This window comes from Pezoporus occidentalis, unplaced genomic scaffold (genome assembly GCF_034315485.1).
Source record: "Pezoporus occidentalis ecotype Australia unplaced genomic scaffold, CSIRO_AGI_Poc_V1 ctg223, whole genome shotgun sequence".
NCBI lineage: Eukaryota > Metazoa > Chordata > Aves > Psittaciformes > Psittacidae > Pezoporus > Pezoporus occidentalis.
Genome location: NW_026914106.1, coordinates 310,524 through 338,290, shown reverse-complemented (window position 1 = coordinate 338,290; position 27,767 = coordinate 310,524). Strand labels below are relative to the sequence as shown.

At 49.9% G+C, this 27,767-nt stretch overlaps 1 protein-coding gene across 4 annotated transcripts in view; it reads left to right on the top strand.

Moving 5' to 3' along the window:
- CSMD2 (CUB and Sushi multiple domains 2) overlaps nucleotides 1–27,767 on the top strand; it is a 291,426-nt gene that overhangs the window by 217,523 nt on the left and 46,136 nt on the right. For all 4 annotated transcript variants that reach the window (XM_062620680.1, XM_062620679.1, XM_062620678.1 and 1 more), the window contains 15 exons: nucleotides 3,453–3,647; nucleotides 4,608–4,724; nucleotides 7,085–7,198; nucleotides 7,334–7,429; nucleotides 9,473–9,676; nucleotides 10,443–10,567; nucleotides 13,141–13,237; nucleotides 14,208–14,312; nucleotides 17,505–17,623; nucleotides 17,712–17,781; nucleotides 19,907–20,023; nucleotides 21,024–21,233; nucleotides 22,617–22,805; nucleotides 25,160–25,337; nucleotides 26,741–26,886. In XM_062620680.1, the coding sequence (XP_062476664.1) occupies nucleotides 3,453–3,647; nucleotides 4,608–4,724; nucleotides 7,085–7,198; nucleotides 7,334–7,429; nucleotides 9,473–9,676; nucleotides 10,443–10,567; nucleotides 13,141–13,237; nucleotides 14,208–14,312; nucleotides 17,505–17,623; nucleotides 17,712–17,781; nucleotides 19,907–20,023; nucleotides 21,024–21,233; nucleotides 22,617–22,805; nucleotides 25,160–25,337; nucleotides 26,741–26,886 (2,082 nt within the window). The remainder of the gene's footprint in view (nucleotides 1–3,452; nucleotides 3,648–4,607; nucleotides 4,725–7,084; nucleotides 7,199–7,333; nucleotides 7,430–9,472; nucleotides 9,677–10,442; nucleotides 10,568–13,140; nucleotides 13,238–14,207; nucleotides 14,313–17,504; nucleotides 17,624–17,711; nucleotides 17,782–19,906; nucleotides 20,024–21,023; nucleotides 21,234–22,616; nucleotides 22,806–25,159; nucleotides 25,338–26,740; nucleotides 26,887–27,767) is intronic.

Sequence of the window (27,767 nt, the reverse complement as noted above, 5' to 3'; positions counted from 1 at the left end):
AGAGGGTAAGGAGGAGTTTCCAGGGTGGATGCTCCAAAGCGGGAGGTTTCCCCACGCGTTTCAGTGCTTCCTGTTGCTGTGGTGGGCCAGAAGCGAAGAGGCGTGAAATTGAAAGCAAATGAAGCAAAACTGATTACTTTTCACCCTTCCAAAGGAACGGAAAAAACCTAAAACAAACCCCAAGCCTTATTTTAAATCCATTCTTATTTCCCCAGAACTATTTTGCCCTTCCTTAGCTTATAAACGTACATTCAGGATTATTTATGGGTTATTTAAGGTACCAATTCCCCACGGAAACACTAAAATCCATTGCAAAGCAAGCTGTTAAAAAATACCCAGCACTGTTTGCTGTTGAAACATTCAGAAATAGGAGATGATGCTTGATCCTAGAACAGTTTGCATTTGAAAAACAGGTCAGGCCTTTGGAAAAGGTGTTCCATGTAGCTGGAGTAAGTCGGAGCATGCTGGGCTCCTGGCCAGCTGGTACGGAGTAGCCAAGCTGCTTGGGGTGCCCAGGCTACACGTGGACTTTAAACCCTGACATAATTTGTCCTATCTTCAGTATAGATGTCTGTTGTGCAGGACTGTCTTCTAGACAGTTTCTCTTGGGGTTGTGTAAGGCTTAGCTCTCAATAAAGGCTTCCCCATGTTCTCAGTTATGGAGTTCATGATGCGCTTTGCAAACAACAGCTCTCGGGTGAAGCTGTTCTCGAATGTGCAGGTGAAAGCCTGACCTCCTGGCCTAGGAGCTTATGCAGGCTTTGAGTTTTCCTTGGGGCAAGAGAGGGGAAGCACAGGAAACGCTGCTTTCTGCGGACTAAGGAACCAGTCCTCGTGGCATTTTTGTCTTGATCTTTTCTAAACATTTGGCAGCCTGGATCCATGTTAATTGGGACATCAAAGTCCTTGATTTCTGAAGTGTCTGGGTGGAAATAAAATGTTAATTCTAAACGGGCAAGCTGTGCTGTACTCACTTCATTGCCTCATGAATCAAAGGCTGGGGAAGCTGTGGCTTTCCCACATCCCTCTATGAGTCTTTTGCAGTCACCATGCAACCAACGACTTCTTTAAAGTTGAGCTCCTGCCTCTGTTTGTAGCCCACTGCTGAGGATCTTTGGGGCAGCTCATCTGCAGAGGAGTGCTCAGCTGGAGACATGCATAGGACTAGTGTCAGGATGCATCGTCCTCCGAGGTGAGCAGTGTCCCTGAAGGCACAGACCCTCAAGGGAGCAGGAGCAGTCAGGGATGAGGAGAACACAACCAAAGCAGTGGGGCTGCTGCTCAGCAATGAGCCACCAGCCCTTTTTCAGCAGTTGGCAGTGACTTGAGCACGCAGTGTCAGGATTTTTCAAAGCAAATGCAGGGGCTGAGATCAAGCACATGGCTGAGACGTTTGACAGCCAGGTGGGAGGCTGACTGACAAGTTGAAGCCACATCAACTTGGTAGATGAAAGGCAGTGAGACTTCAAAATAACACAAGGGGCATGAAGTGGTCAGAAGGAAGCTGTTGGGTGCAGCTTCTGTATGGAAAGGTCTGAAAGTGAATATTAGTAATTCAGAGAAATTAAGGCTTGGGGATTGAAAACATGTTTTGGACAAGCAGACAAAGCACTGACACTTGCAAATGGCTTTTGTGCTGCAGTGGCCTCTGTGCCATGCAGCTGCGCTGCTCATCCTCAGGGCCGTGGTTGACTGATGCCCAGAAGCAGTTTGTCACCTCCATGGGCTGTGGTGATCAGCCTGCACTGGGTATTCCAGTGACTTGCTGTAATGGTAAAGTCTCACTTCTCCATCTACAGCCGGTGTCTCACAAGCATGAGGATAAATGAGGAGGGAGTGTGTTCATCTGAGCTGACCAGAGAGCCAAGGGCTTTGCTTCCTGATGCTGTGACTGAAACAAACTGGTTTCTGGTCCTGATACCTTAACTCACAGTGATCAAGATTTCTCTTCTGTGTCTAGCTGGTGTCTCAGCAGGACCTACCATCAGATCCCACGCAAGAAATAACGGATACAAGTATTTGTTGAATTCTTGTGTCTTAGAACATCAGTTTTCTCCGTCATGTTCTGAGTATCACAGCTCTCTTTTGAATGCTTCAGTAGTCACGCTTCTAGGCACGTGTGTGCCTCTTCCCAGGATCAGATAAATGGGAACAAGTTACGTGGTTGGAGAACAGGGTTGGTTGTCCAAAGTTCATGCACCAGGACACCACTGACACGGAGGAGAGCCCAGGACTTCATGATTTAAAGTCTGATGGTACAGACTGATGTCTGGTGTGATGCTTTGTGAGGGGCAGTGGGGGTTGAGCAGCCTCTGGCTCCAAAACAGGGAACTGGTGTTCCAGGCAAACCCAGTGCCCCAGCTCAGGGCAGCTGTTCCTGGTGGAAACATTTCCCATCCTTTCGTGCCCTCTTCACCTGGTGGCGCAGCTCTTGTGTAAAGGGAAACCTAGAACCAAGCCTATTTCTCACTGCAAACAAAGACACAAAAGCAAGATCTGGGGGCTTTTTCTGTTTCTCCCTCCACCCTTTCCCCAAATAATAAAAGCCCGTGATTTAATGCTTAAACACATTATAATTGTTCACAGACCCACTGCTCTCAGAAAAGCTCTCATCTTTAATGAGCAATTTCCAAATGACAAAAGAGCAGGATTAATCAAAGCCTCTAATTGTATTTCATGCAGGAAAAAAAAAAAAAGAAAAAAGAGAAAAAAGCCCTCAGAAGAAGGAAAGAAAAACCCAAGTCCTGACAGCTCCGTAGTCTTTACTGGAATTTTCATATGTAAATGGGGTTTTTTAACTCTGCAGGGCATAGTGAACAGAGAGAGAAATGTCTTCATTTTTGTCTAACTGCTTGTAATCATTTTGCCATAATTGCAGCCACGCTGCACATCTGGAGAGTCAGCCAGCTAGCACATGGCACGATGTATTTCCATGGCAAGAACAGACAGCTCCTAGATACAGGAATGATGGGTGCCAGGGAAGTAACTTGAACAGATGTGGCACATCTGAAATATGTTTCATGTTCAATTTGTGTTTCTGTGCCCTGGTTTGCAAAGTTCTTTGCAGCGTGTCCCCTTTGCAAGGAAGGGAGAGCAAGTGCAGGTTGTTAAATGGGTTTGATTGGGTTTTGGGTGCCAGTAATTGGCTGTGAACTGAAGTTTTCCTTCTTGGAAGTGTACTTATGCTGGAGCTGAGCACCAGGGAAGGGTCTGGACCGGAATCTGCCCATGCAATTCTCTAGATTCAGCAGCATGAAATCTGAGCTCTTCATGCTTGAAATCTAAGCGCTTCAAATCATGCTTGAAATCTAAGCTCTCCAAATGGTGCTAGTCTTTATGATGTACATGAGATTCCCAGATGAGAAACGCCAAGGACCGTGTCGTTGACCGGAATCCTAGAGCAGCTGTATCAAACCAGTGGAGATCTCGGCCGTTCCAATCCTCTCTTGCAGAGAATCCCCGGGAGTCGTGCTTCGACCCTGGCTCGATCAAGAACGGCACCCGCGTGGGTACGGACCTGAAGCTGGGATCCACCATCACCTACTACTGCGACGGTGGGTATGATATTGAAGGGGTCTCCACGCTGACGTGCATAATGGGGGAGGATGGAAAACCCACGTGGAACAAACCTCGACCTACCTGTACAGGTAAAGTCCAAGGGGAGACAGTGAGTAAAGAATGATTTACCTATCTCCAGGTACTTCAGCAGTTTGTCCTCATCAAAACTGTGATGTTAGTTCTGCGCAGAGCTGCTCGCAGAGGGACAGAAGGGTTTTTCTCAGTGTTCATGATTTTTTAACACCCAGAGGGCAGGAAGAGCTGACTTATGTGAGGTTTCTTCAACCTTCTTTTGAGAGAGACACAAACCTGGACGCAGCAGATTATGTGCATGACATTATGTGCGTGGCAAATCCTGTGTCCTTAGTGCAGGGCAGGATTCAGGAAGTCACTTCAACATTTGCTTAACCCGATCCCTTCTAATCAAAGCCCTTAAGCGTGTTCTTTCCTGAGCAGGGTCAGAGATTACTGAGAAAGGAGAAAGCATTTTCTTCTTAGGGCTTTTGCGGTTATTTTGTTTTGTTTTCTGCCTTAATGAGAAAACGGTTTAAGTGATGGATTTGCAGTCAGGGCTTAAGCTGAGAAGTGAGTCAAGAGATAGCTGTCAGTCTGTGCTGATTGGAAGAATGAAACCTCTGCCTTGGAGAGGTGCTGGCAGGGAGGACATGGGCCCTCTGGAGCCAGGCTGAGAAAGGGAAAAGCATAGGAGCCACTTCTGACAGGTCCTGAGCTTTGAGGTTGTGTGGAGAGCAGTGCAGATGGCACATTCACCTACAGCACCATACACAGCATCCCTCAGCATTGGCAGGGTCTCGCTAATGAAGTGTGAAGCAGGCGTGAACTCGGCTCAGGGATAAGCTTTATTTTCCTTAAGAAGAACTTGCAGTGAGAGCTGGGATGCCCAAAGCAAGGGATGGATGGTGGCTGGGGCAGGTGCCACTGCAGGGCATGGAGGGCGCATCTCAAGAGCAGCAGGAAGAAGGCTGATGTTCCATGGATAGCTTGGGTACGGGCACGCTCGGGAATCTCTTCTCCCCTTTCTCTTCCAGCACCCTGTGGTGGTCAGTACACAGGCTCGGACGGCGTCGTCCTCTCTCCAAATTATCCCCAGAACTACACCAGTGGCCAGGTGTGCCTGTACTTCATCGTCGTGCCGAAGGACTACGGTACTGGGCTTTGACCACCGTTCTGCTCTTGTGCAGCTCCCTTGTTCGGCTGGGTTCTAACAGAGTGGTAGAATAAGCACATCTGTAAATGGACATAAGGGAGATTGGAAAATAGCAAGTAGCACTGTTGGATGCTGTTTATTCTTTGGTGTAGTCTGCAGGGATAATGGGAATTTTCTGAATTTAAAAAATCAAATCAGAAAAACCCACAGATGACAAACCCACAAGTAACAAGCCCACAGATAACAAGCCCACAGATGACAAACCCACAGATAACAAACCCACAAGTAACAAGCCCACAGGTAACAAACCCACAGGTAACAAACCCACAAGTAACAAGCCCACAGGTAACAAACCCACAGGTAACAAACCCACAAGTAACAAGCCCACAGGTAACAAACCCACAGGTAACAAACCCACAGGTAACAAGCCCACAGATAACAAACCCACAAGTAACAAACCCCCAAGTACAAACCCCCAGATAACAAACCCACAAGTAACAAACCCCAGATAACAAACCCCCAGATAACAAACCCACCATCCTGTGCTTCCCCTTCCAGTTCCTGCACCATATCCTCTCATAGAGTTCAGCGAGAAACGACTCATGGCAGTTAATGCAGGCAGCACTCAGAGGACCTCTGAGAGTACAAAATGTGTTCACCATAAACACACACTGAGCACGGTGCTAAAGAACCTGTGCTGGGGTGCATGCGTAAGGGTAGCTCTGTGGGGGTGCAGCCAGGTTTTGGTTTTAAATAGTACGTAAATTTCATTCTAAACCCAGATCCAAACAAAAGCCAGCTCCATTTACATGGACTCTCATTCTTACAGGCTCCAGTGCTGTGGCATTTTGGTCAGAGCTGAAATACCGGAGTGATCGATGCTCTGTAAGCCTTAGAGGCAGCTAGCTGGATATTAATATTGGTTAACATATTTTCTTGTTTGAAGGGAATTTGAAGTTCTTAAAAGCACTTGCACTGACAGCTCTGGCAGGTGAAGGTCTCTAAATTCTCTCATTTGATGCTGCTGCTCAGTGCGCTGTATTGATCTCGTCAGTCCCTGTGGTGTTTTCAGTTGTTTGTGATTTCCTTTGCTACGATAGCAAGGTGTGAAATGAGGATACCGTGTTCAGACATCGGTTATGAACTCCTTTCACTCGAATTCCCTTCTGCCTGCATGCATCCAGGTTCCATTCCTCAAGCTAAGTGATGAAATCCTACACTGCTCTCACAGCTAACCTGTTTTACTGTACCTGATCTCGATACTCTCTTAAGGAACACGATAGCTAGAAGGATAGACAGTCTTGATCTGCAAGTTTGACTTTTGCCTGCAGAGGGATGAGAGCTAAATTAGCTTCTCTTTTCCACCTGCTACCTTTCAATAGCTTCATTAAAAGCAAGCAGGAAAACCATTAGTAGTGAACGTTGCGCATTTCCCATGGCCTTCACTTCTTGGGTTCTGTGTACAGCAGGCATCAGGGTGTGCCATCATCACTTGTTCAGTGTTCCCAACGTCAGCGCTGTGTTGGAAACCTGAATGTGCAGGAAGCAAATGGTGGATGATGAATTTCACAGCAAGAGACCTCTCAGCTTGGGAATCTGCAACTGGGCACTTAAAACTTGCAAATGCAAAGCTAGGAGAGGAGCGGAGAGAGCAAATCTTCCAAGTGCAGAGTTGGGAGGAAATAAACTGTTGGTATATTCTGAAAAATAAATAGGCAAAGTCTCCTTGCTCCAGCTAAAAAGTGCTTTAATCCTCTCATCATTTTCTCCCTTTTATAAGCTCTCCCTGCTCCTGGCTGCTATTGCAGCATGTGCAGTAAAACGCAGAGCAGGGCTTCCTCCTTTGCAGTCTCTCTGGACAGGCTTAGGACCTGCTGGTAATGAATCTGTGAGTGTCCTCCTTCCTTAGCAGCCATCCTCCCCGGCCAGAGAGCTTCAGTCTAGACATTTGAGTTCTTCAGGACAGGGATTATTTTGTTTGTGTCTTGTGCAGTGCCTAATCCATGGGGCCAGCTTCATGACAGAGGTTCAACACAAATAATGAATAGTAATTAGCAGTTAGTGAAATTATATACCTTGTGTATGTAGGCAGACAAATGGAATGATTCACAGAAGAATCCCTTTTGGCCTGTGAATCGGTGTTAAAGCGTACTGGCAAGTGAACGTGGGGGAGGCTGGTTGCTGCTTCTGTTATGCCTACTTTGTGGATACATAAAGGGCTCCCATCTCCCAGGGCTGTCAGTCAGGCCCTTCTTACCTGTGCCAAGCTCCTGAAACAAGAGCAGCTGAAGTGCCTCAGCTCCAGCCCCTGGCTGCATGGGCACAGCCATGGTCCTGACCATCTCCCTCTCTTCACAGTGGTCTTTGGGCAGTTCGCCTTCTTCCAGACTGCACTCAACGATGTCATTGAAGTCCATGATGGCCCCAACCAGCACTCCCGGCTCCTCAGCTCCCTCTCAGGCTCTCACACAGGTAGGGAAGGTGTCCCTGTTGCTGCTGGGGAAAGCAGCTAAAAACACAGGCTTGTTTAGCGCCTTGCTCTGTGAAAGCCTTGTGCGTAGCTGGTGCTGTAATCTCTGTCTCTCGTGTTTTATCTCTTCTCATTAGGTGAATCACTACCGTTAGCTACCACCAACCAGATTCTCATCAAATTCAGTTCCAAGGGGCAGTCTACAGCCAAAGGTTTTCATTTTGTCTACCAAGGTGAGTACAGTTGTTCTGGAGGTGTCCTCACGCTGGTCAAAGATACAGTGATATCTCAAAGCATCCTGGACTGCTTTCGGTGTCTGTGGGTCCTTGCACGCATCGTGTCTGAATGGGAGGTATCGCAGGAGATGAAGATTATTGGGGCTGTCTGGCTGCTGGAGGTACTTCGTACTCAGACATTCTGTTTTCCCTCTGCCTCAACCCTCGCACATGGCAGGGTTGGTATCGGGAGTACCTCACTGAATCATGTCCTGGGTACCCAGTGAGTTCTTGAGACTTAGACACCAGCTATTTTTCCCAGTGGTGTTTTAGCACCTTGCTCAGTGTAAGCAGCTGAACACTTGTCTAGCAGCTCCGTAAAATCCTTCCTCTGGCATGCCATAGGCTTAGCCCTCCTGCTGTCAAACTTCTGCCCTTGATCCTTCTCAGTAGCGGCTTGCGTGGCATTGAACAAGTCCCACTTAGAGATCTGAAAGTAGTAAATAGAAAGTGATGCACACAGTAGTGGGAAAACAGAAGGGCTTTCTCACCCACGCGCTCTGTACCGCTGTCTGTGGTTCAGCCCAGCTTCTGCACCCACATTACTGTCAAGTGGGGACAGGCAGCAGGGGCAACCTGTACCTTCTCTGGAAGCAAAGTGAAGGATGGTTTGGGTTTTAGTGGCCAGAGATAAGTTCCCTTGAATTTCTGCCTAATTATTGTAAAACAACTGTAGTTCTGATAGTAATCTTTAAATAGATTTCAGCAAAGCAAAGGTTTTGATGAAATCAGGAAAGATTACCTCCTCCCTTCTTCATGGTAATTATGAGGTAGAGAGTCTGCAGTGATTACTGCAGGGAAAGCAGGAGTAAAAGAAAGAGCCAGCGCTGGTTCAGCTCTGCCTGGCCAGGCTCTAATGCTGTTTACTCTCATTTTTACACAAATGAGTTTTCTCACCCAAAATTTCACCCATCCAGTGATGCACAATGGGACAAGCTCCCCAGGAGCAAGAAATTGGTAAGCCCAAAGCAGCCTGAGCTGGAGAGCGGAGCTGCAGGGTCAGGCACAATTCTTCCCATGGTTTGGAAAGAGGCCAGGCCCACCCAAACGGCTGATCTGGGGTTACCTGAGCAGGGGACAGATCCATAAGTGTGTTGGCTACCTTGGATTTGCTTCTTCACAAGTGGCTCCCTTCTGCCTCTATGTTCCCCTCCCCAGACCACTGACACACTTCAGCTTCGTGCTGATCATCTGTGTGATGCCTCTGACAGTGGGTTTGACATTCACCTCTGAATCAAATTAAAATCAAGGAGTACAGCTAATGTGCTCATCATCTCCATGTTTTTTCCCTCCCAGCAACTCAGGCATTAAGCACTAGTAAATTATAAAGCAAGAGAAGAAGATGAATTCATTTCTTAGCAATAGACATTTCTTTGACTCGTTTTTCAGATGTCAGGTGCTCTGTTTCTCTCTTTGACTGTAGTTTGCAGAATTGAACAGGAGTGCAGGCAATTTCAACAGCTCACGGTGCAGCATCACAGCTTAAATTCCCCTTTTCTTGCTTTTACCTTTCTCATCATGAAGGAGATTGTTTAAAATTGATGTCCGTTACAGGAATGAGGCTGAGTGAGCTGAGAAACCTGAAGGGTTTTCTGCTGAGGCTCTAGCATTATACGGCAAACCAGCTTTTGGAAAGTCACTGCTGAATGCCTCGGTTTCCCTCTTTAGAAGCGACCTTTCAGATGTGATTGTAGGTTTCCAGAAGACAAACAGCCCCATCTGAGAAAGCGTGCGTGGTTCTGTAATGGTCCAGCTGCTTTTATTTCAAGTATCACTTGAACTGACAAACGTTTGAGTGAAATGATGCTCTTTACTTCTCAGTGGTCATGTTCGGGTTCCGCATCCCTGTGGGTCCAGGTGAATCGGGTTGCTGGGTTGTTAATGGGTGTTTAATTCTGGCACTTAGCATCACCGGAACGTTTGCTCTAACGGGTTCTTTGGTTTTCTTTCTGCTCTGCCGCATCGCCCCCGCCTGCTGGTCCCTCCCGCCTGCATCGCCAGCGGTGCCCCGCACCAGTGCCACCCAGTGCAGCTCCGTGCCGGAGCCACGCTACGGCCGGCGCCTGGGCAGCGACTTCGCGGTGGGCGCGGTGGTGCGGTTCGAGTGCAGCGCTGGCTACGCGCTCCAGGGCTCCCGCAGCATCCAGTGCCTCACCATGCCCGGCGCGCTGGCGCAGTGGAACGTTTCCGTACCCACCTGTGTGGGTAGGTATCCTTGGGATGTGGGGCTTGTTCTGTGGGCTTCGGCCTGGAGAGGAGAAGGCTCCTGAAGGGGAGACCTGGGAGCAGCTCCAGTGCCCAAAGGGGCTGCAGGAAAGCTGGAGAGGGGCTTGGGACAAGGGGTGTAGGGACAGGGCAAGGGGAATGGCTTGAACCTGCAGAGGGGAGACTGAGATGAGCTCTTAGGCAGAAGCTCTTCCCTGTGAGGGTGCTGAGGCGCTGGCACAGGGTGCCCAGAGAAGCTGTGGCTGCCCCATCCCTGGCAGTGTTCAAGGCCAGGTTGGACACAGGGCTTGGAGCAAGCTGCTCCAGTGGAAGGGGTCCCTGCCCGTGGCAGGGGTTGGAGCTGGAGGAGCTTTGAGGTCCCTGTGTATGAACAAGGGCAGTTAACCCCGAATGTCAGGGCAGGGACCTTTTAATCTAATACTCGTTGTGAGATCTGGGACAGCATCTGGAATAAATCAGATCTGTCTGAAAGCTGCTTTCACCTTCTTTGGAGGAGAGCAGTTCCTAAAGAACCGGTCTCATGGGCTGATGAACAGTGTGTTCTCCACAGCTAAGGACCACACGCTGCTGGTGTTAGAAGTTGTATGAGAGAGTTACTAAAAAGGGGATTATTCGTACAAATCTTGCCCTTAAATCATGAGCCAGCTCGGATTGCTTTCTTGCCTGTGGACAGTTGTTTTAAAGAGAATGTTTTTAGCATAAAGCCAAGTCCTTCCTCTTCCAAATGGTCCTCTGCTTATTGCAGTGCCGTGTGGTGGGAATTTGACTGAGCGCAAAGGAACCATTCTGTCCCCTGGCTTCCCCGAGCCTTACCTGAACAGCCTCAACTGCGTGTGGAAGATAACAGTCCCCGAAGGAGCAGGGATACAGGTAGGGGGTCAGCAGCTGGCACTGTGGCAGGGGCTGGGGAGGAGAACACGCAGCCTCTGGTGCGCCTAAAGAGGCCACGTGTGATGAAGTTACTGCTCCTCGCAGGAAAAAGATCAGTTGAATGTGCAATCAGACATTCATTTATACTGTGAGCGCCAAAAGTGGGGAATATTTCAATGGATTTTTGCCTCCTGAAAGCACTCTCTGTGGGAGATGCACTGGAGCTCTGTGGCTGTTCTGGTGTAACAAAATAATTGTGGTGTTTTGGGCATATCTCTCTATACCACTTAATTATGCAATGTTGAAAGCAATGTAAGTGACACCAAGGCAGAGTTGCTTGCTCAGAGTGCCTGTGTGGATTTGTTATGCCAGCAGAGTTGCAGCAGTATGATTATACAATTACTGCTTTGCTGTTCATTGTCTCCAGGTAAATGAGCTCTCTCTTCAGGTCTTTTTGCAGTCCTTATCGTTGCTCTGCAGAAAGAGTTCTGCAAGAGGATGCTGAGAATTAAGCCTGACATCAGAGACCAAACCTGAGATAAAGTCCCCATTCAGCACATACGTGCCTTGTCCTCACAGGAAGCATCTCACCCTGCGTTATGCTGATGTTGGTTGACACACAGGAGATGGTCTCTGTAATGGGTTCATTCACTCCACAGGCCTCACGATCAGAGGGTTTCTTTCTTCTTTACACCACTTTGCAGGGGTTTTTCATTAAGTGCTTTTATTTCTCTATTATGGATTCAGCAAATGGATTTGTAGGTGGGTTCCTCCCTCTGCAGCACTCACAGCTGCTGGCATGCAGCAGTTGTGTTTCTCTTAGTGGTTTCATTGAAACATCACTTCTGCCTTGCTGGGTTACAGCTCTGCCCTCCCAGACGGGGAGTCTCACCTGGTGCCACCGCCATCACTCCTGAGCAAAGCCTGAACTTAGGTCTGGGATGGGCAGAACTGGTCCAGCAGCACTGGGGGCTTCACAGTGAAGCAGCTTGAAGCAGCTTTGAGCCCTGTGCCAAGCTTTTGCCATGTCCAGTCCAGCAAATTCTGCTCTCCTCCTTGCTTTTGAAGCCATTTAAAATAGAGTTTTCAAAAGCCTCACTGCTCACCATTGATACTTCCTGTTCATCTGAAATTTTAGCTGTTCTCAAAACCCCCAAACAGGAGAATCCATTGGGCTCAGCCGAACATTGGACTGCTTGAGGCAGTTTGCAAGGTGCTTGGGACTCCTGGGATCAGGGGTGATAATTCACTCAGTTTTTAAAGAGATGTAAATAGGTGCCTGTGCTCTGCACTGCCGTGTTCTGAATGATGCCCTGGCTGCTGCTTAGCCCACGGGTCTGTGTGATGAGGGACCTGCCACCCCTCAGCTCTGCTCTGACCCATGGGCCGGTCGCAATCACAGCAGCTTCTGACCCTGGGGCTTCCACTGGAAGTCTTCTGTGGGGGAAGAAGGCATGGAAAAAGGGATTGACCTGCAGGAAATGAAACAGCCATAGTGAAGCCCTGTGCAGGAGCTGTGGGTTGGGGGGCAGCCCAGAGGCAGGGTGATGGCCACCATGGAGCTGGACCAACTGTGTAACCCACCCCGCTGCCATCGGCTCTGCTTCCCGGTCACACATGTTTGTGTGCAACATTCTCACATATTAGATACTAATTTAAGGATCAGTTTACCCTCATTTTGTACAACAATTAAAGGTTAAACAACTGTAAATCAGAGGAGGAGGTGAAATTAAAGCTTTCTTGGTAGCGGCGAGTTACTAACAGGAGTTTTATGTAATGAGTGTACGAGCCAGCACTTCTGCCATGAATTATTCATCCCTGTAGCAAACCTTCCTGAGTGAATTAATTTATATACATGGCAGTAAATAGATGCAGATCCCTTGTGAATCCACATGTCAGACTAGAATTAGGACCTTAAAAATGTTTATTCCATTGAGTTGTGGGGGGGGAGGAGAATAAATAATTTAGGAAATGTAAGAGCAAACAAAATGCACCATCTCAGTCCACATTCTCTTGCAATGATGTAAATCACAATAGGGGTGTCATTGGGGGAAAGGTATTGACTCGGTCAGTGTGACCAGTAATGGCTTTGGAGGGGGGGTCACTGCAAGTTCAGCTAGATGAACTGCACTTATTTGGGGGGGGGGAAAGACTTTGCAGGAACTTTATAGCCTGCTTTATTATTCAGAAGAAACCAAGGAGGAAAAAGGTTAAAATGGCAGAAGTAATGGAGTTGAGGGGTTTTATTACATGTTTAAATATGTATTTTTTCCTTGCTGTTTAGCAGGGCAAATGCAAGAGGGATATTTGGAGTGCAGGAGTGAACACAGGGTGAGAGCACTGCAGGAAAATGGGGAGTGGGGGACACAGAAGGATCAGAGGTCAGGGTGCGAGCGTGTGTGTGCGAGTGTGTTCATGCCCGTGCATATGCGTGTACACGTGTGTGCAGTCAGGGTTTGCAGGGCACTGAGCTCTTTTCAGTTGAACCTCGATGATATTAAGGTCCTTTCCAACCCTGCCTATTCTGTGATTCTAAGATTGCAGTTGTACTGTTTTGTCCTTTTTCTCTTTAGATCCAGGTGATCAGTTTTGTTACTGAGCAGAACTGGGATTCCCTGGAAGTGTTTGATGGAGGAGATAACACAGCCACCATGCTGGGAAGTTTCTCTGGTACGTGGTCAGCATCACATTTGGGGAAGCCCATCAGTGCATGCTTAATTCCTGTTCACATCAGCTGGACTGCAGCACATCCCTAAAATTAAGCGTATGCTTAAGTGCTTCGGAAACTTGAGTAGATTTAAGCATGTGCTTAAAGGGAATCTCTTGTCTTGTTCAGTTGGGAATTTGACTCTGTCTTCCTGCAGAAAATGTTGGTACAGCCTTGCACACAAAACCAATGGGTTAGACTTGGGGCTTTTTCAGAAACCCAGGAGCACTTCCACTGCCTGCAATGGGAGTTCCCACAGCGCTGCTGGGTTGGTGGCAACAGCTCAGACCTCTGCGCTTGGCAGGGTCAGTGGTTGAAGAGCTAAAACCCACCTTTGCTTTGCCCAGCAGTGGGGCTGGTGGCTTTCAGCAAAGCAGAGATGAGCAAGCAGCCCAAGAGCATTATAAAACATTCAAATAGCAGAGCCACGTGCAAGCTGATGGCCCTGATTCTTACTTATTTAATGAGCTGCATGTGCTACAAGTCCTTTGAGGTTGGTGAGGAGAAAGGTCGTGCACAAAGACTGCCAGGCTCTGCTCCCACTGCTTGTGTTTGGGATAGAGCTGCCTTGAGCTGGTGCTGCAACAGCGTCCAGGGATTGAGGTGGGAGAAGGAATCAGGACCTCACAGGTGACCTGCGCTCCACCCACACTGTTCCTCATCACCAGTTCCCTTCTTGATGCTTTTCATCTCTCTGGTCTGTAAGTGGTGAAACTTCACATGATGAAATTCAGCAGCAGGCTTTGAAAAGGCCATTGCAGAGAAGCCTTGGGTATTTCTCAATTGGCCTCATTAGAACCTGATGAAAACCAAGAGAGCTTGTTAAGTTAAAGGACTTTCTGTTCTCAGCCTCTTCTGCAGCTAGTCTCCGAGGACATGGAGGAGGAAAAAAGAATCCTCTTCAGTATCTCTGTGCACCTCTTGTTTTTCCAGGAACTACAGTGCCTGCACTGCTGAACAGCACTTCAAACCAGCTCTATCTGCATTTCTATTCGGATATCAGTGTCTCCGCTGCGGGCTTTCACCTGGAATACAAAAGTAAGAGCAATTCAGCCTTGATCTTGCGGTTCCTCTGAGTGATGGGGAAACGGTTATGGAGCCATTGCCTTGTAGAAGTGGAAGCTGTTTAGTGGAAAGGGGTGGTGAGCCTTAAGACCCATGATTACGTGGTTCCCTGCTCTCGAGTTGCAGAGAGGGAGTAAACATGAAATCGAGAATCAAATAGGCACAGTATAGGAGATGAGGGGTCATGGAGTGATGCACTTTGAGGCACCTGTTTGGTTTGTGTGTTGTAGGGCAGGAGAGTGGTGGAGGATGAACTATGAAAAATTCATGGGGAGTTTTCCTGTTCAACACAGCGCTGTAATCTGTGCTCAGGAAGTGCCTGAAATGCTGCTTGCCAGAGGCTGGGAGGGACTGCCTGCTCCTTGCATTCAGTATCAGTCATTGCTGGACACAGCATGCAGAGCTAGACAGATCTTTATATGATAATGCCAGCTGGAAGGGACCTCAGAGGTCATCTCATTGAGCCTCCTGCTGAAAGCAGGGTCAGATATGAGATAAAACAAGATTACTCACTTTACACATCTTCATGCAGTCTGTGCTTGGAAAAGCTCCAAGGATGGAGATTGCAAAGCACTGGGCAGCCTTTCATCACTGAGCGAGTGCTGCAGCCGCTGGCCATCCCGGTGCTCTTCTGTTGGACTTGGTCCACTTTATCAATGCTTTTCTTATGCTGTAGGGCACAAAACTTGGTCCAGTATTTGAGGTGCTGTCTAATGGATGTTGGGTAGAGGAGGAGATAACTCCTCCATCTGCTTGCTGTGCTCCTGTCTGTACAGCCCAGGACACCATTGGCTGAGGCTGGCTTAGGTGGCATGAGCTAGATGGGAAGCTTTGAGATCAGGCTCCCGGGGGGAGGCACTGATGCCTTTCCTCCCCTCTGTTGTGCTGGACAGTTTAGTGGGTTCATCCGCGTGGATTATGCTGACACCCTGACAGAATGGCAGCACTTTGCTTCCAGCAGGTCCCTGCAGTGTTGCTCTCAGTTCCTGGGTGCACAGACCTGAGAGCATCAGTTACATATGATGATACCCAGAGGCTGTGTTTATAAAAAGAACTTGTCAGTGGTAAGAGTAGAACTGGAAGACATGGCAGGGAAGAGTCTCTTGGGAGAGTGCTGCAGGGTGGATAAGGATGCTACAAAATGCATTCTCCCTCATGTCTGTGCTTCGATTCCTGCTATTGGAGCAGATGCCGATTCAGGAAAGGTGTGCTACAGCCAGGCTGCAGTGGGCCGCAGTGATTGGTGGCTGTTATCTCACCAGTGGTACTGTACCAAGGGCTTGAATTATTCACACACAGTGCAGCAGCAGCAGCCCCGACAGCACAGCAGCGGGTGCAGAGTGGGAGCTCCGGGCTCTTTTCAGGGCATCTAAACTAAATGTTTAGCTGGCACTCAGGAGAGCAAGCAGGCTCGTGCATTTTGCAGTGTGCTGAAGATGCAGGTGTGGTGGGGCAGGAGCCAGGCTGGTCCCTGGGCAGCCCTCAGGGGCTGCTTGATGCGTGGTGATGCTCTGGCTCTGCTCATAGCAGTGATGGTGAGGTGATGAGAGATGTGCTGGGGCTGCTGTCTCCGTTCACACATCTTCCTTGAGGCAATGCAAACATAACTGCTCTTGCTGGACACTGATGCTTGGTTCTGATCGCACATCTCGTGTTTGTCTCTGAAGCCAGCCAGTGTCCTGTGTATTTTTGCCCAAGGCAGCAAACAGGCTTGGAAGTTCTGTAAAACTTCCACAGCAGTGGCGCAGATCTTGGCCTGCAGAGGCTGTGTGCTCAGGGAGGGCCAGCTGGCACGAGGCTTCCCAGGTTCTCCTGGCTTTGCAGATTGACACCTCACATGTTAGTGCTAAAGGACCCAACCAGCAAGACTGGAGAGAGGAAGCGTGCCCCAGATTGCGTTCTGAGAGCTGCAGAAATGGATGTTGGGTGAGAAATTCTCTTGCTGTGACCCTGTTTCTTCTCCATTTCTGTTTCGATCAATAAGGTCTATGAGGATCCTATCACCCCGTTGCAGCAATCATGTTCAGGTTTTTCATGAGGTCTGGGATTATCAGGCTTGTTCGGTTTCTTTGCTGAGGAAACGAACAGTGTTGCTTTTCAGGGCAGCTGGGAAGGATGTATTCTTTTGTTTTGCTTGTACAATTGGAATTTCACAGCTCTGAGCCTCAGGTTTTGCCTTTGTTCAGTTAGAGGTGCTGCAAGGAAGTTTTGAGACATGAGCTGAGCCACCAGGGTTTGTTTGCTTCCCTTGTTCCTTCACTGAATTCCTCCAGCAAAGCTCTTATCTCTACATGCTCAAAAGCCAAACCAGAGCAAGAACAATTTAGGGCTGAATGAAACTCAGTGCCTGCTGATTTGAATAGGACGTTGCTTAAAGCTATTTTCTCTCTTGTCTCTCTGGAGGTCAAGCAGCACAGGCACGTATGGGGAGGGACTGCATGTTTTCTTGCTGGAAGCCTGACTTGAGTTTCTGGAGGAGAATCCGCATCTCCTCTTATTTCTTCTTTTCATCTGCTTTCAGCTCAGCCTGCAGACCGCGGAGTCTCAGCAAAGCTTTAGCCCTTGCAGCGATGCAGAAGGTTATCTGTTAGTGGCAGCTGCTGGTGCAGAGCATGAGGGAGGTGCCTGCAGACTCCAGCTCTTCCTTTCATCTCCCCTTGGAAGGCGGGGGGGGTAAAGGAGCGCACGGCCCCAGCACGTGACAGCGGCCGTCGCTAATTGGGTTGCAGTGGGATGCTCCCGGTTGTGAATGTGGCTCAAATGGAAATGGGTTGAGTGAGGCTCCTGCAGGCGGTTCCACAGGCACCTCAAGGACCGGCCGTGCTTACTGCTGCTTGTAGCTCATGGTGAATTCAGTCTGTAATCAAGAGCAGGAAGATTAGGGCTGTAGAATGAAACCGTGCTGCTTCTGCCCAGAAGGGGACAAATTACATACAGCAGCACCTACTTATGCCCTTGATGCTGCAAGCGAGGGACAGCAGATAGGTCCCTCTTGCATCCTTTCCAGTCTTCTGTCAGTTGCTGCCATAACCAGGGTGCATACGGCGTAGGATAGATATGGACCGTGGATGGGGAGGGCTCATGGTGAGTGCTCTGATACATGCGCCATTGAGGATGAGCCGGTCTTTGCCTTGCGGTGCCCTCATGTCCCTCTTGCTTTCACAGCCGTCGGTCTGTCCAGCTGCCCGGAGCCCCCTGTCCCTGGGAACGGGCTGAAGATCGGGGAGCGCTATTTGGTGAACGACGTCGTCTCTTTCCAGTGCGAGCCGGGCTACGCGCTGCAGGTACCGCCGCTCCCGGCAGGGGATGACGGCAACCGCCTGCAACACTGGGAGACCCTCCAAATGCTGAGCTTGTTTTCCCCTCCTCCAGGGCCACTCTCACATCTCCTGCATGCCGGGCACTGTCCGCCGCTGGAATTACCCACCGCCGCTTTGCATCGGTAGGACCCTTTTCTGTCATACCTAGCAGGTATTTACAGTGCTTTCCTGGGAAACAAGGGGAAAGGTCTGAGTTAGAGAAATGGGGATACGTTCTGGAAAAACCTTGCAGTTGTTGCTCATGTCCACTGTGAAGGAAGGGAGCCCTTGGAGAAGAGGCACAGGGTGAAGGGAACCTGCTGGGCTTTGTTTGATTCTTTTCAGTAGTTTGCTTTTAGCCAATCTGGATGTTTAATATTCATATTGCACATTTTACTGCTCGAAGAGAGACATTTATGCATTTAATAGCTTTAGTTAACAGTTATTTCAGGCTCCTGCTGTTCTAGCTTACATCATTTTGCTTTAAAGTAATTATAGGAGCTAACGGTTCTTTTATCTGATGATCTGGAGACCAGGAATAAATACAGAGACATATAGAGCAGAATGACTGAGCTAAAGGACCCATACCCGTGGGAGCTGCTCTGAAAGAAATCAGAAGCTCAGCATTAGAAGTGGGAGATCCCGGCATGGAGGAGATCCCTGTGTTGAATCACTACGTGATTCAAGTTTTCTTTCAATCAGTTCAGTAGGATTTCGTGTGCTTGAGCTGTGCCTGCTCGGTACTGCCCCAGTGTAAACACCAGCACGGTTTAGTTCAGATGCCTTGTTCTGGGTGGTGATGGCCACGTGCAGTGCTACAAACACCCAGCCACCCGTCTGCTCATACCCCTCGGCTTGTATCAGGCTCGACTTGGGAGAGGTCATCCAACAGTGGGTGACCAACAAAGGGGTCAACAAGAAACCTGGAGAAGGGCTTTGGACAAGGGGGAATGGCTTTAACCTGCCAGAGGGGAGACTGAGATGAGCTCCTAGGCAGAAGCTCTTCCCTGGGAGGGTGCTGAGGCGCTGGCACAGGGTGCCCAGAGAAGCTGTGGCTGCCCCATCCCTGGCAGTGTTCAAGGCCAGGTTGGACACAGGGCTTGGAGCAAGCTGCTCCAGTGGAAGGGGTCCCTGCCATGGCAGGGGTTGGAGCTGGAGGAGCTTTGAGGTCCCTTCCAACCCAAACCTATCTGTGATTCTATGAACTTCAGGCGGGGCATAAACATATCTCTGCAGCCAAGTGAAGACCATCATGAGTGACCATCATCTTCTGTGGGCAAATGCAGCACCCAGTGCTAATGGTGCTCATTGTCCTGCATTAACCATGCACTGATCTGTCTAAACAGTGTCCAGAGCATGGCTGGCTGCGGGCCACATGGTTGTTCTCCTGCGCAGAGGACAGCCTGCTTCCCTGGCAGCATGTGCTGATTTTCTTTTGGTCCACTTCATCCAGATGCTTGACTTCTAAATCATTTAGAAGTAGTTCTATTAAAGAGCCATTAAGAGGAAAAAGAAAGAGAAATCTTCTGGGAGAAACCTTGTTAGTAGCAAGTACACACATAATGAGATATCTGACAAAGGGAATCTGCCCCTTCCCTGTCAGAACATGGTACGAGTAGGAGTACACCTGGGTGCACTTGGCTGGATGGTGTTACCATAACAAGGTAGAGGTCATCCAGATAAGCATGAGAAGATGCTGTCTGTGTTTAAATTTCATAGGAAGCCTTTTGTAAACATATTTTGTGCTGTCATCTGTGGATTGCTTCTTGGTAGGGAATTTGTTTCCTCCAGTGTTTCCTCTCTTCTGTATTTCCCAGTAATTGCCCAGAGATTGACAAGTGTAGCAGTCAAGGTAGATCGGTTAACAAGAAAACGCAGCAGCAGTAACTGGAGTCAAGGCAGGATCAGACTGTTTCTTCACAGTCGGTTAAAAACTGCCGGCAGTGCTGTGTGCGTGGTGTGCGCTGTTGCGGTGGCTGTGGACAGAAAGGAGCGTCCAGCTTTTCTCCTGCAGCTCACGTCTCTCCCACTGGGATTGTCAGAACTGGATCTCTGGGCTCAGGCTTTCATCTCCAGAGGGCAGGAGAAAGGCACGTGCATCACTAATGCGGCCATGCAGTGCCTGGCAAGCTCCGTGCTAGTTCCATAGCAGGCTTTCCTGTTTCCCTTCTTGGTTTCTAGTAGCTTTATTTCGTACACAGCTGGCCATGACCAGCACCCCCAGAGACCCGTGAGCCATCCTGACCACTGACACTGTTGATCTTGCAGCCCAGTGTGGAGGAACAGCAGAAGAGATGGAAGGAGTGCTCCTGAGCCCAGGGTTCCCAGGAAATTATCCAAGCAACCTGGACTGCACGTGGAGGATATTGCTGCCTGTGGGCTTTGGTGAGACAGCTGCTTTGGGTTTGGTGCTGTCACAAGAGAGGTGATGGGAAGGTACTGTCCCTGTTCAGTCTGGGCACGGTCAGTGCTAGAGGCCAAGATGAGTTACAGAAATTACTGTTTGACCGCCTAATCACACTTGCCATTGAAAATGCACATGTATGGTGCTGTGAAATGATAAGTAATGTGGCTGCAGGTCACCATGGAGTGTAACAGTCAGGACACACCGCTGTAACATCCTCCCTTAGTGTGTTTGTGTACTTCCCTGTCTTAACTACTCCCAGTTGTAACAGCCTTAAGACATGACCTGTTGCAGCACCCTTTGTAAATGCTACAGGTGCCCAAAGCCTGGGTCAGGTTATATCCTACCTCAGCCAGAGTTCAGGAGGCATCAGCACACCCAAGGTTAGGATCTCCCCAGCCATTACTAAGAGAGATATTTGCACTCCTCCACCTCAGCTCTTCTCCAGGCCAGCCCCATGAGGGTGCCTCATTGCCAGGAGGTGGAAGTGTTGCACACCTGGAAGTGCTGACTCCTTGGGTTTCCTGAATTAACTCCTCCTCCTGAGGAAGCAGTCGTGTGCTGCTGGGGATGCAGAACTGGGGCTGCCCAGCCATCCCAGCCCTGCCCTGCCATCCCAGCCCTGCCCTGCCATCCCTGCTCTTCCATCCCAGCCCAGCCCTGCCCTGCCATCCCAGCCCTGCCATCCCAGCTGGCTGCGCTCTGTTTGGTGTGGGGTGATCTGTGTGGCTCTGTGCTTGCCTTCCTAATCTCGGTGGTGTCAGGCAGGGGGAGAGGCAGGCACAGGAGCTCCAGCAGTGTGGAGCTGCAGGCATTAATAGCTTCAGCTTGTCTGAAACAAGCAGGACCCGTATACTACGGGACCCTTTCCCTCCAGCATGGAAAATGTACTGGTGCTGCTGGACCAGGCTGTCCTGGGCAGCAGTGGGTGAGCGGTGCCGCTGTGGCTGTAGGGGCAGAGCGTTCCCTCCTGTCGTGCAGGTGCTCACGTCCAGTTCCTGAACTTCTCCACGGAGCCGAACCACGACTTTGTTGAGATCCGCAACGGGCCCTACGACACCAGCAACGTCATCGGGCGCTTCAGCGGCACCGAGCTCCCCGGCTCCCTCCTCTCCACGTCCCACGAAACCACCGTGTACTTCCACAGCGACCACTCCCAGAACAAGCCAGGCTTCAAGCTGGAATACCAGGGTACGGCGCGAGCAGCCATGGGCCGATCCTGTCCCCAGGTGCTGCCAGTGAGGGAGGGCACTGGGTTCACGGCTGTTGCTATTCTGTTGAACTAATTCCGTGAGGACTTAATCCAGTGAGTGGGAAGGTGCTGCATGAAGGCCGTGCTTCATCCGGGATCCGTTCACCCAGATTTCTGCCTGTGGCAGAAAACAAATGTTCCTGAAGTGCTTTGTGACAGGGAAATGCCTTTGAATTAATTCCAGCCAGATTCACTTCCATCTTGGCTCTGTTGTGCAAAGAGAAGAGTCCTCAGCAGCCGTGAGTTTGCTCTGGAATTCTGCTTTTCAGTCTCAGCTGAAGTCCAGATGCATTCTTAGCTGCAGCCCAGCCCTGTCCTGAGCAGTCTTCTCTGTCCACCTGTCCTTGGCACAGGCGAATATGAAGGGGCAAAGGATGCCACGGGCAGGTCCTGTACTTCAGGGTGGGCTTTGCTGGGCAGCAACTGGGAGCCAAGTGATCCAGCTGCTGCCTGGGATTGAGATCCGAGGAGCGGGAATGATGGAGCGTGTGTCTCCAGCATGTGATGCAGCCAAGGACTGACAAAGGACTGCCTCCCTCCCCAGAAGCAGCAGTAAAAGCTGCTACTCATACTTAATTGAAAACATTAATTTTGCCTTGGCTGTCCTGTCCCTGCACCACATAATTCATGGGCCGCTGCACAGCGGAGGAAGGGATGTGCTCTGTGAGGCACTCCGGGTAATCTCATGGAAATTAGCTCTAGCAAGGCTGACCAGTCACTTATAATGCCAAGTGGAACACGTTAACTCATTGACTTGCATTCGTCACCAGGGCTGTCCATGTTTTGTGGAAACCAAGGCAGGTTTTCCAATTGGAAGGGAAGTGCGGGGTGGCTGTGTGGGCACGGGCTCTGCACATCCCAGTGCTCCTGCAGCAGGGTTTTCCCTCAGCAGATGTGTGCGTGGTTTGTTCAAGTGTAGCCGCTGCGATTAAGCTGTTGTATGAGGAGGAAGTAGCCAGGCAGCACACGAGTGCATTGTTCCTGCTTTCGGGAGAAAATACAAAGTATGAAACATTCCTCCTTATTTTCAAGGGCCTGTAGGGATAGAACAAGGCCTTTAACCTGCGCGAGGGGAGACTGAGATGAGCTCTGAGGCAGAAGCTCTTCCCTGTGAGGGTGCTGAGGCGCTGGCACAGGGTGCCCAGAGAAGTTGTGGCTGCCCCATCCCTGGCAGTGTTCAAGGCCAGGTTGGACACAGGGCTTGGAGCAAGCTGCTCCAGTGGAAGGGGTCCCTGCCCGTGGCAGGGGTTGGAGCTGGAGGATCTGAGTTCCCTTCAACCCAAACCAGGCTGAGATTCTGTGATTTTGGGGCTTTTTTTCAGCCTACGAGCTGCAGGAGTGCCCTGACCCTGAGCCTTTTGCGAACGGTGTCGTGAGAGGAGCCGGCTACAACGTTGGCCAGTCCATCTCTTTCGAGTGCCTGCCTGGCTACCAGCTCATCGGCCACCCGGTCCTGACCTGTCAGCATGGCACCAACAGGAACTGGGACCACCCGTTGCCCAGGTGTGAAGGTATGGCTTTGGGTCACCCTGAGAGCACCCACATCTGTGGGGAGAGGAAGACCTTCAACACCGCTCTGGCCTCCTTTTGAGTCGTTGTTTTGTACTTGGGCTGCAAGTTTCTCTGGAAGCAGCAGCATTGCTGGAGGCAGGCTGGGAATGAGCACCGAGGTGCTGAGGTGTGTTCTTGATGAGCTGATACTCAGCATATTGCAGCCTAGTCCGAAGGAGCAGTTTGGACAGTTCAGAAGCGAGGTGCATCGTGTGAGGAGGTGTTTGAATGTCGTGCTCCGGGTGAGGGCTCTCAGTGCTGGTGCCAGTGGGAGCTGTGCTTCCAGCACGAAGCTGTCCAGGGTCAGTGTAATAATTTTCATCTGCCTTATTTCTTCAGCAGTGTGCAGCTTCCATTGATTTAGCATTGGTATATAAATAGAGTCCCCTTGCAGCTCTGGGGACTCTCAGCGTGGGAAGGTTGTGTCCTTATCCAGTCTCCTTAGTGTAGCAGTGATAACATCTCCAAAATTGTCCAGATAGGAGTTTTGCAGTAGCCTTGTCTGGTCTCAGAGCGTGGATGTGCTGGGAGGACACTGCAGGCTGAAGGAGTGGATCTGCATTCTAGGCATCAAAGCTCAAATGTCCAGATTCTCTTTTCAAACCCCAGCATGGTTGTTTCAGCCTTTCATCCTTTGGGCCAGTGGACTGGGGTTTCATGCAGAAGGTTTCCATATGAACCCTGAAGAAGTTCTGGGCTCCTTAGTGAAGATTTGCCACTTCAATTCTCTGTGGTAACAGGACTGTGCCTTTATCTCCCTCAGGCATCAGCTCTGCCAGCTACAACCGTCCAGTTCTTTGCTGTGTTTAAGTAGCTTTCTTGCTGTGCAGCACCTACAGCAGCAGAGAGGGGTAAGGGGTTAGGTGCATTTTGGACCATTTGCTGCTTTTCTCTGCGTGCACATCTGGTGGGCTGTTAGTGCTGTTGAAGGCAGTGCAGAACTCTCCTTTTCTAGCTGCTTCCTCAGATGATCCGTTTTTACACAGCAGAAGCAGGGAGGACTCGCTGCCTTGGGCAAACCAGCTCACCTTTCCCTCGCAGGTCACAGCTGAAAGCCCTTTTAATTAAAAGAGAAGCTGTAATGCTGAAATGAATGCACGGAGGCCAAGGTTCCCAGCACCACTCCAGGGAGGCTCTCCAGTGATCAGCAGGCTGCTGCTGCTCTGCAGGGCAGAAGGGATGTGCCCTCGCAGGTTTCTTGGGTGTTTGTTTCAGAAAATGAGTGTAGGGAGTTACATAAATACACATCTCAGCTTGACAAACCATGTGAGCGAGCAGAGCGGAGCCACAGCTTGGCTCTAGCCTTACATCTGGCACATCAAGTCAGGGCCAGCGTGGCAGAAGCCTGTGGAGCTGGTCCTGCACAGAAAGGAGCGTGTCTTGCTCTGTTAGTATAGCACTGAGCCTGAACTAATAAGGTGTGTGGGGAGGGAGAGTGTGTGAGCTGGAGCCAAGGACTGGGTTAAAACAGCTACATGGCTTCTGGAGTGGTGCTGGCTCATGCAGGTGACACTGTCTGCACTTAAACCTGTGCCTGCAGTTGTTGCAGGTTGCAGTAACCCGCTGCAGATGTTACCATCATTTCAGTTGAACTTCCACACCAGGGACGTCCAGAAGCTGGTGTTTGTACATTGGACTTTCAGACCTAGGGACCTGCTGTGGCCCTCCTGCCCTGCTCCAGCAGGATGTCATCTCCCTGTCCCAGGTTGCCACTGCCCAGGCTGTTTCTGATTGCCTCTCTTTAGTCTACAAGTTCATTTGGAGCTGGAAGATACCTCGTGCAATAGAACTGTCATCTTGATTAATGAATTGGATGCTGCTGTCATGCAAATCATCATTTCCCCCCTGCTCAGATGGGCTCTGTGAAAAGCCAGCTGCTCGGTGCTTCTGGTCCAGGCCATGCTGTATGAACAAGTGGGTAGATTTGCCCACTGGTGTGATCTCATCAGGAGATGTATTTTCCATGCATGGGTGCAGGCAGCTGGTGGAACCCAAAGACTCTTACTAGGGTGTAAGATGAAGTTTATTTGCACACCTGGCTCCTGCAGCTGTACAAACAGCCCTGCCAGGCTGCTTTCGGCTCGGAGGCACTTAATAAATTCATTGTAATGGGATGAAGTGAAAATGTGTGATGGGGCTGTGACAGATAGGAATTATTCGAGGCAAGCTGGGGCAGGCTTGGGGGCTGGATCCTCCTGTGTCCAGAATTGCTGTCTTTTCTCATCCAAAAACCTGAAGGACAAATGGGAAATAGCGGATCTTTGAGAGTTACTGCTTCTTCCTGAGGTTTGTGTTTCTGTGTGATTACCTGCAGTGCCTTGTGGGGGGAACGTCACCACCCAAAATGGTACAGTGTACTCTCCTGGCTTCCCCAACCAGTACCCCAGTTCCCAGGACTGCACTTGGCTTCTCACAGTGCCCGTGGGATACGGAATCCATCTCAACTTCACTCTGCTGCAGACAGAGCCCTACAACGATTTCATCACGGTTTGGTGGGTATAGCAGAGGTGTGAGGACTGACTGGAGTCACTACTAAGGCTCCATTTCAGAAAGATGCTCTTGCTGATAAATAGAGCACCCACTGCTGTGGTGTGTTTGAGAGCCGGAGCATCTTCTGGGGTGAGGATGTGGAATTTTTTTAAGCTGGATGCTAGATAGAGCCTTTGGATTAAAGACCGTGTGGTGCAAGGGGCTGGCAAAATGGCCAGGAGACTGTCTCCAAACACTGTTGATGTTGCCTTCCTGAAAGATACAGGCAGGGAGGGCAAGGACAGTGAAGGGGATGGTCACCTGCTGCTCGTACCAAGGGGTGGAAATGTCACCCTTGGGCTCTGGAGGGGAGTGTGTACAGGAATCCTTCACTTTCATGGTGCGTTTGCCTCCGTGTTGTGCAGCTCACAGGTAGTCCCACCTTTGGCCTTACAGCAGCGCCTGTCAGACCTTGTAGGTCTTTGTTGCTCTTCATCTCTGTGGTCATCAGTTAAAAATGAAGCACATCAGCCCCCTGCAGTGCTTCTGCCTCAGTAACCCTGAGCAGGCGCTGAGCTGAGCCCCAGCCTGGCTGCAGCAGGAGCCCCTGTGTCCTGCTGGGCCATCAGCCTGTCCCCTCATCTCCAAAATGCTGTGCTCAATGGGATAAGGGAACATCTCTTGGGAAGCCGAAGGGCCTTTACAGAAGACACTTTATGACTGGTGAATGGGGTCTTTATCTCAGGCTGAAGTTAGATGAAATTAATCTTGTTTGTACTTGCATAACAGGAATTGCCTTTCGCTGCTGCTTTCTCTGACAGGCATTTCAATGGGGCTCACTTTTTGTTCCTTTTGCACTTTATCTGTGGTTACCTGTCTATGGATAGAGGCTGAATGAAGAAAAAGCCATTGGGAAATCATTCACAGTTACCAGTGCCTTCTTTGGGTTTTCTTTTTGCAGTCACAATACACAGCTCTGCAATTCAAGCCACTTCCCAGGCTGCAAAGGGAATGCCAGGATGGCATTAGAACCAGAACTGGCCTTTTAAACAGCAGTATCTGGGAACTGTGACCTCTGATGTAAAATGGGTGCAGCTCTGATGTGCTTAATGAAGTGGCACTGATTTCTTCACTGCCAGAGCCTTACAGACTTAAAAATGGGGTTGGTGTTTGGAGCTGGCTGCTGGGTGAGCACTGCACTGCCAGAGAGATGATCCTGGTTGTAACAGAGCAGGGAGGGGGCCTGGGTGTCCAGCTCAACTGTGCAGGGAGCTGCTGAGGCTGTAATAAGGATGTAGAAAAGGGAGGACAAGGGAGGAAGAGTGTGGAGGAGTTCCTGGGCGTGCAGTGTAGGAGGCTGGTTGTTGCCTAGCGTTAAAGACATGTAATAATGCTCTTTTCTTGTGTTTCTGACATACGATTTTAGGGATGGTCCACAGCAAACAGCCCCACAGCTTGGTGTCTTCACTGGCAACTCTGCTAAGAAATCAGCCCAAAGCTCTTCCAATCAGGTCCTGATGAAATTCCACAGTGATGCAGCCAATGGAGGGATCTTTGCCATTTATTTCTATGGTCTGTATTGCTTCCTGAGCACCACATGCCTTATACCTGTGCATGGGGTATTGAGGGGCTTGTGGGGAGGACTAGTTCTGGGGAGGAGAAGATTCCTTTTTTATTGTCCTGCCTGTGGCAAGCAAAGGTGACTGGGAGGAGGATGCTCTCTCGTGTGCTGGAGAGGGACTTCAAACAAGGGCCTGTGGGGAGAGGCCAAGGGGAATGGCTTGAACCTGCCCGAGGGGAGACTGAGATGAGCTCTTAGGCAGAAGCTCTTCCCTGTGAGGGTGCTGAGGCCCCATCCCTGGCAGTGCTCAAGGCCAGGTTGGACACAGGGCTTGGAGCAAGCAGCTCCAGTGGAAGGGGTCCCTGCCCGTGGCAGGGGTTGGAGCTGGAGGAGCTTTAAGGTCCCTTCAACCCAAACCATTCCATGATTCTCTGATTCTGTGATTTTGGTGGCCTGTTTTAAACGGTAGCTGTGCCCCACCTGCGAGGTGGCTCCGTTTCTCTGGGGTCGAAAGGGATTCCCATAAATCCCTGCATTACCTGGGGATTCTTTGGTGTGAGCACAGCTCACATTAGAGAGATGTTGGGTATTACATTGAAATGAGAGCATTTGCTTTCCACCACTAAACAAGAGCCCCACTTTAAATCAGATTAGCTAACGAGTTCCTATGGCAGTGCTGGGATTTTGGAATGTGCAAATGGAGACCTCCTCTGGCTTTGGTAATTTGCTGGCAACCACGTAGCGGAGCTGTGCGTGAGTTACACCATGAACCTGTGCAGAACAGCTCAGCTTCTGTTGGGTTCTGGAAGACAAATACTACATGGGTAGGCTGAACGTAAGGGATGTTTGCTAGGCTTCGGAGGGAATTGGTTGACGTTGCAGAACACTGTAA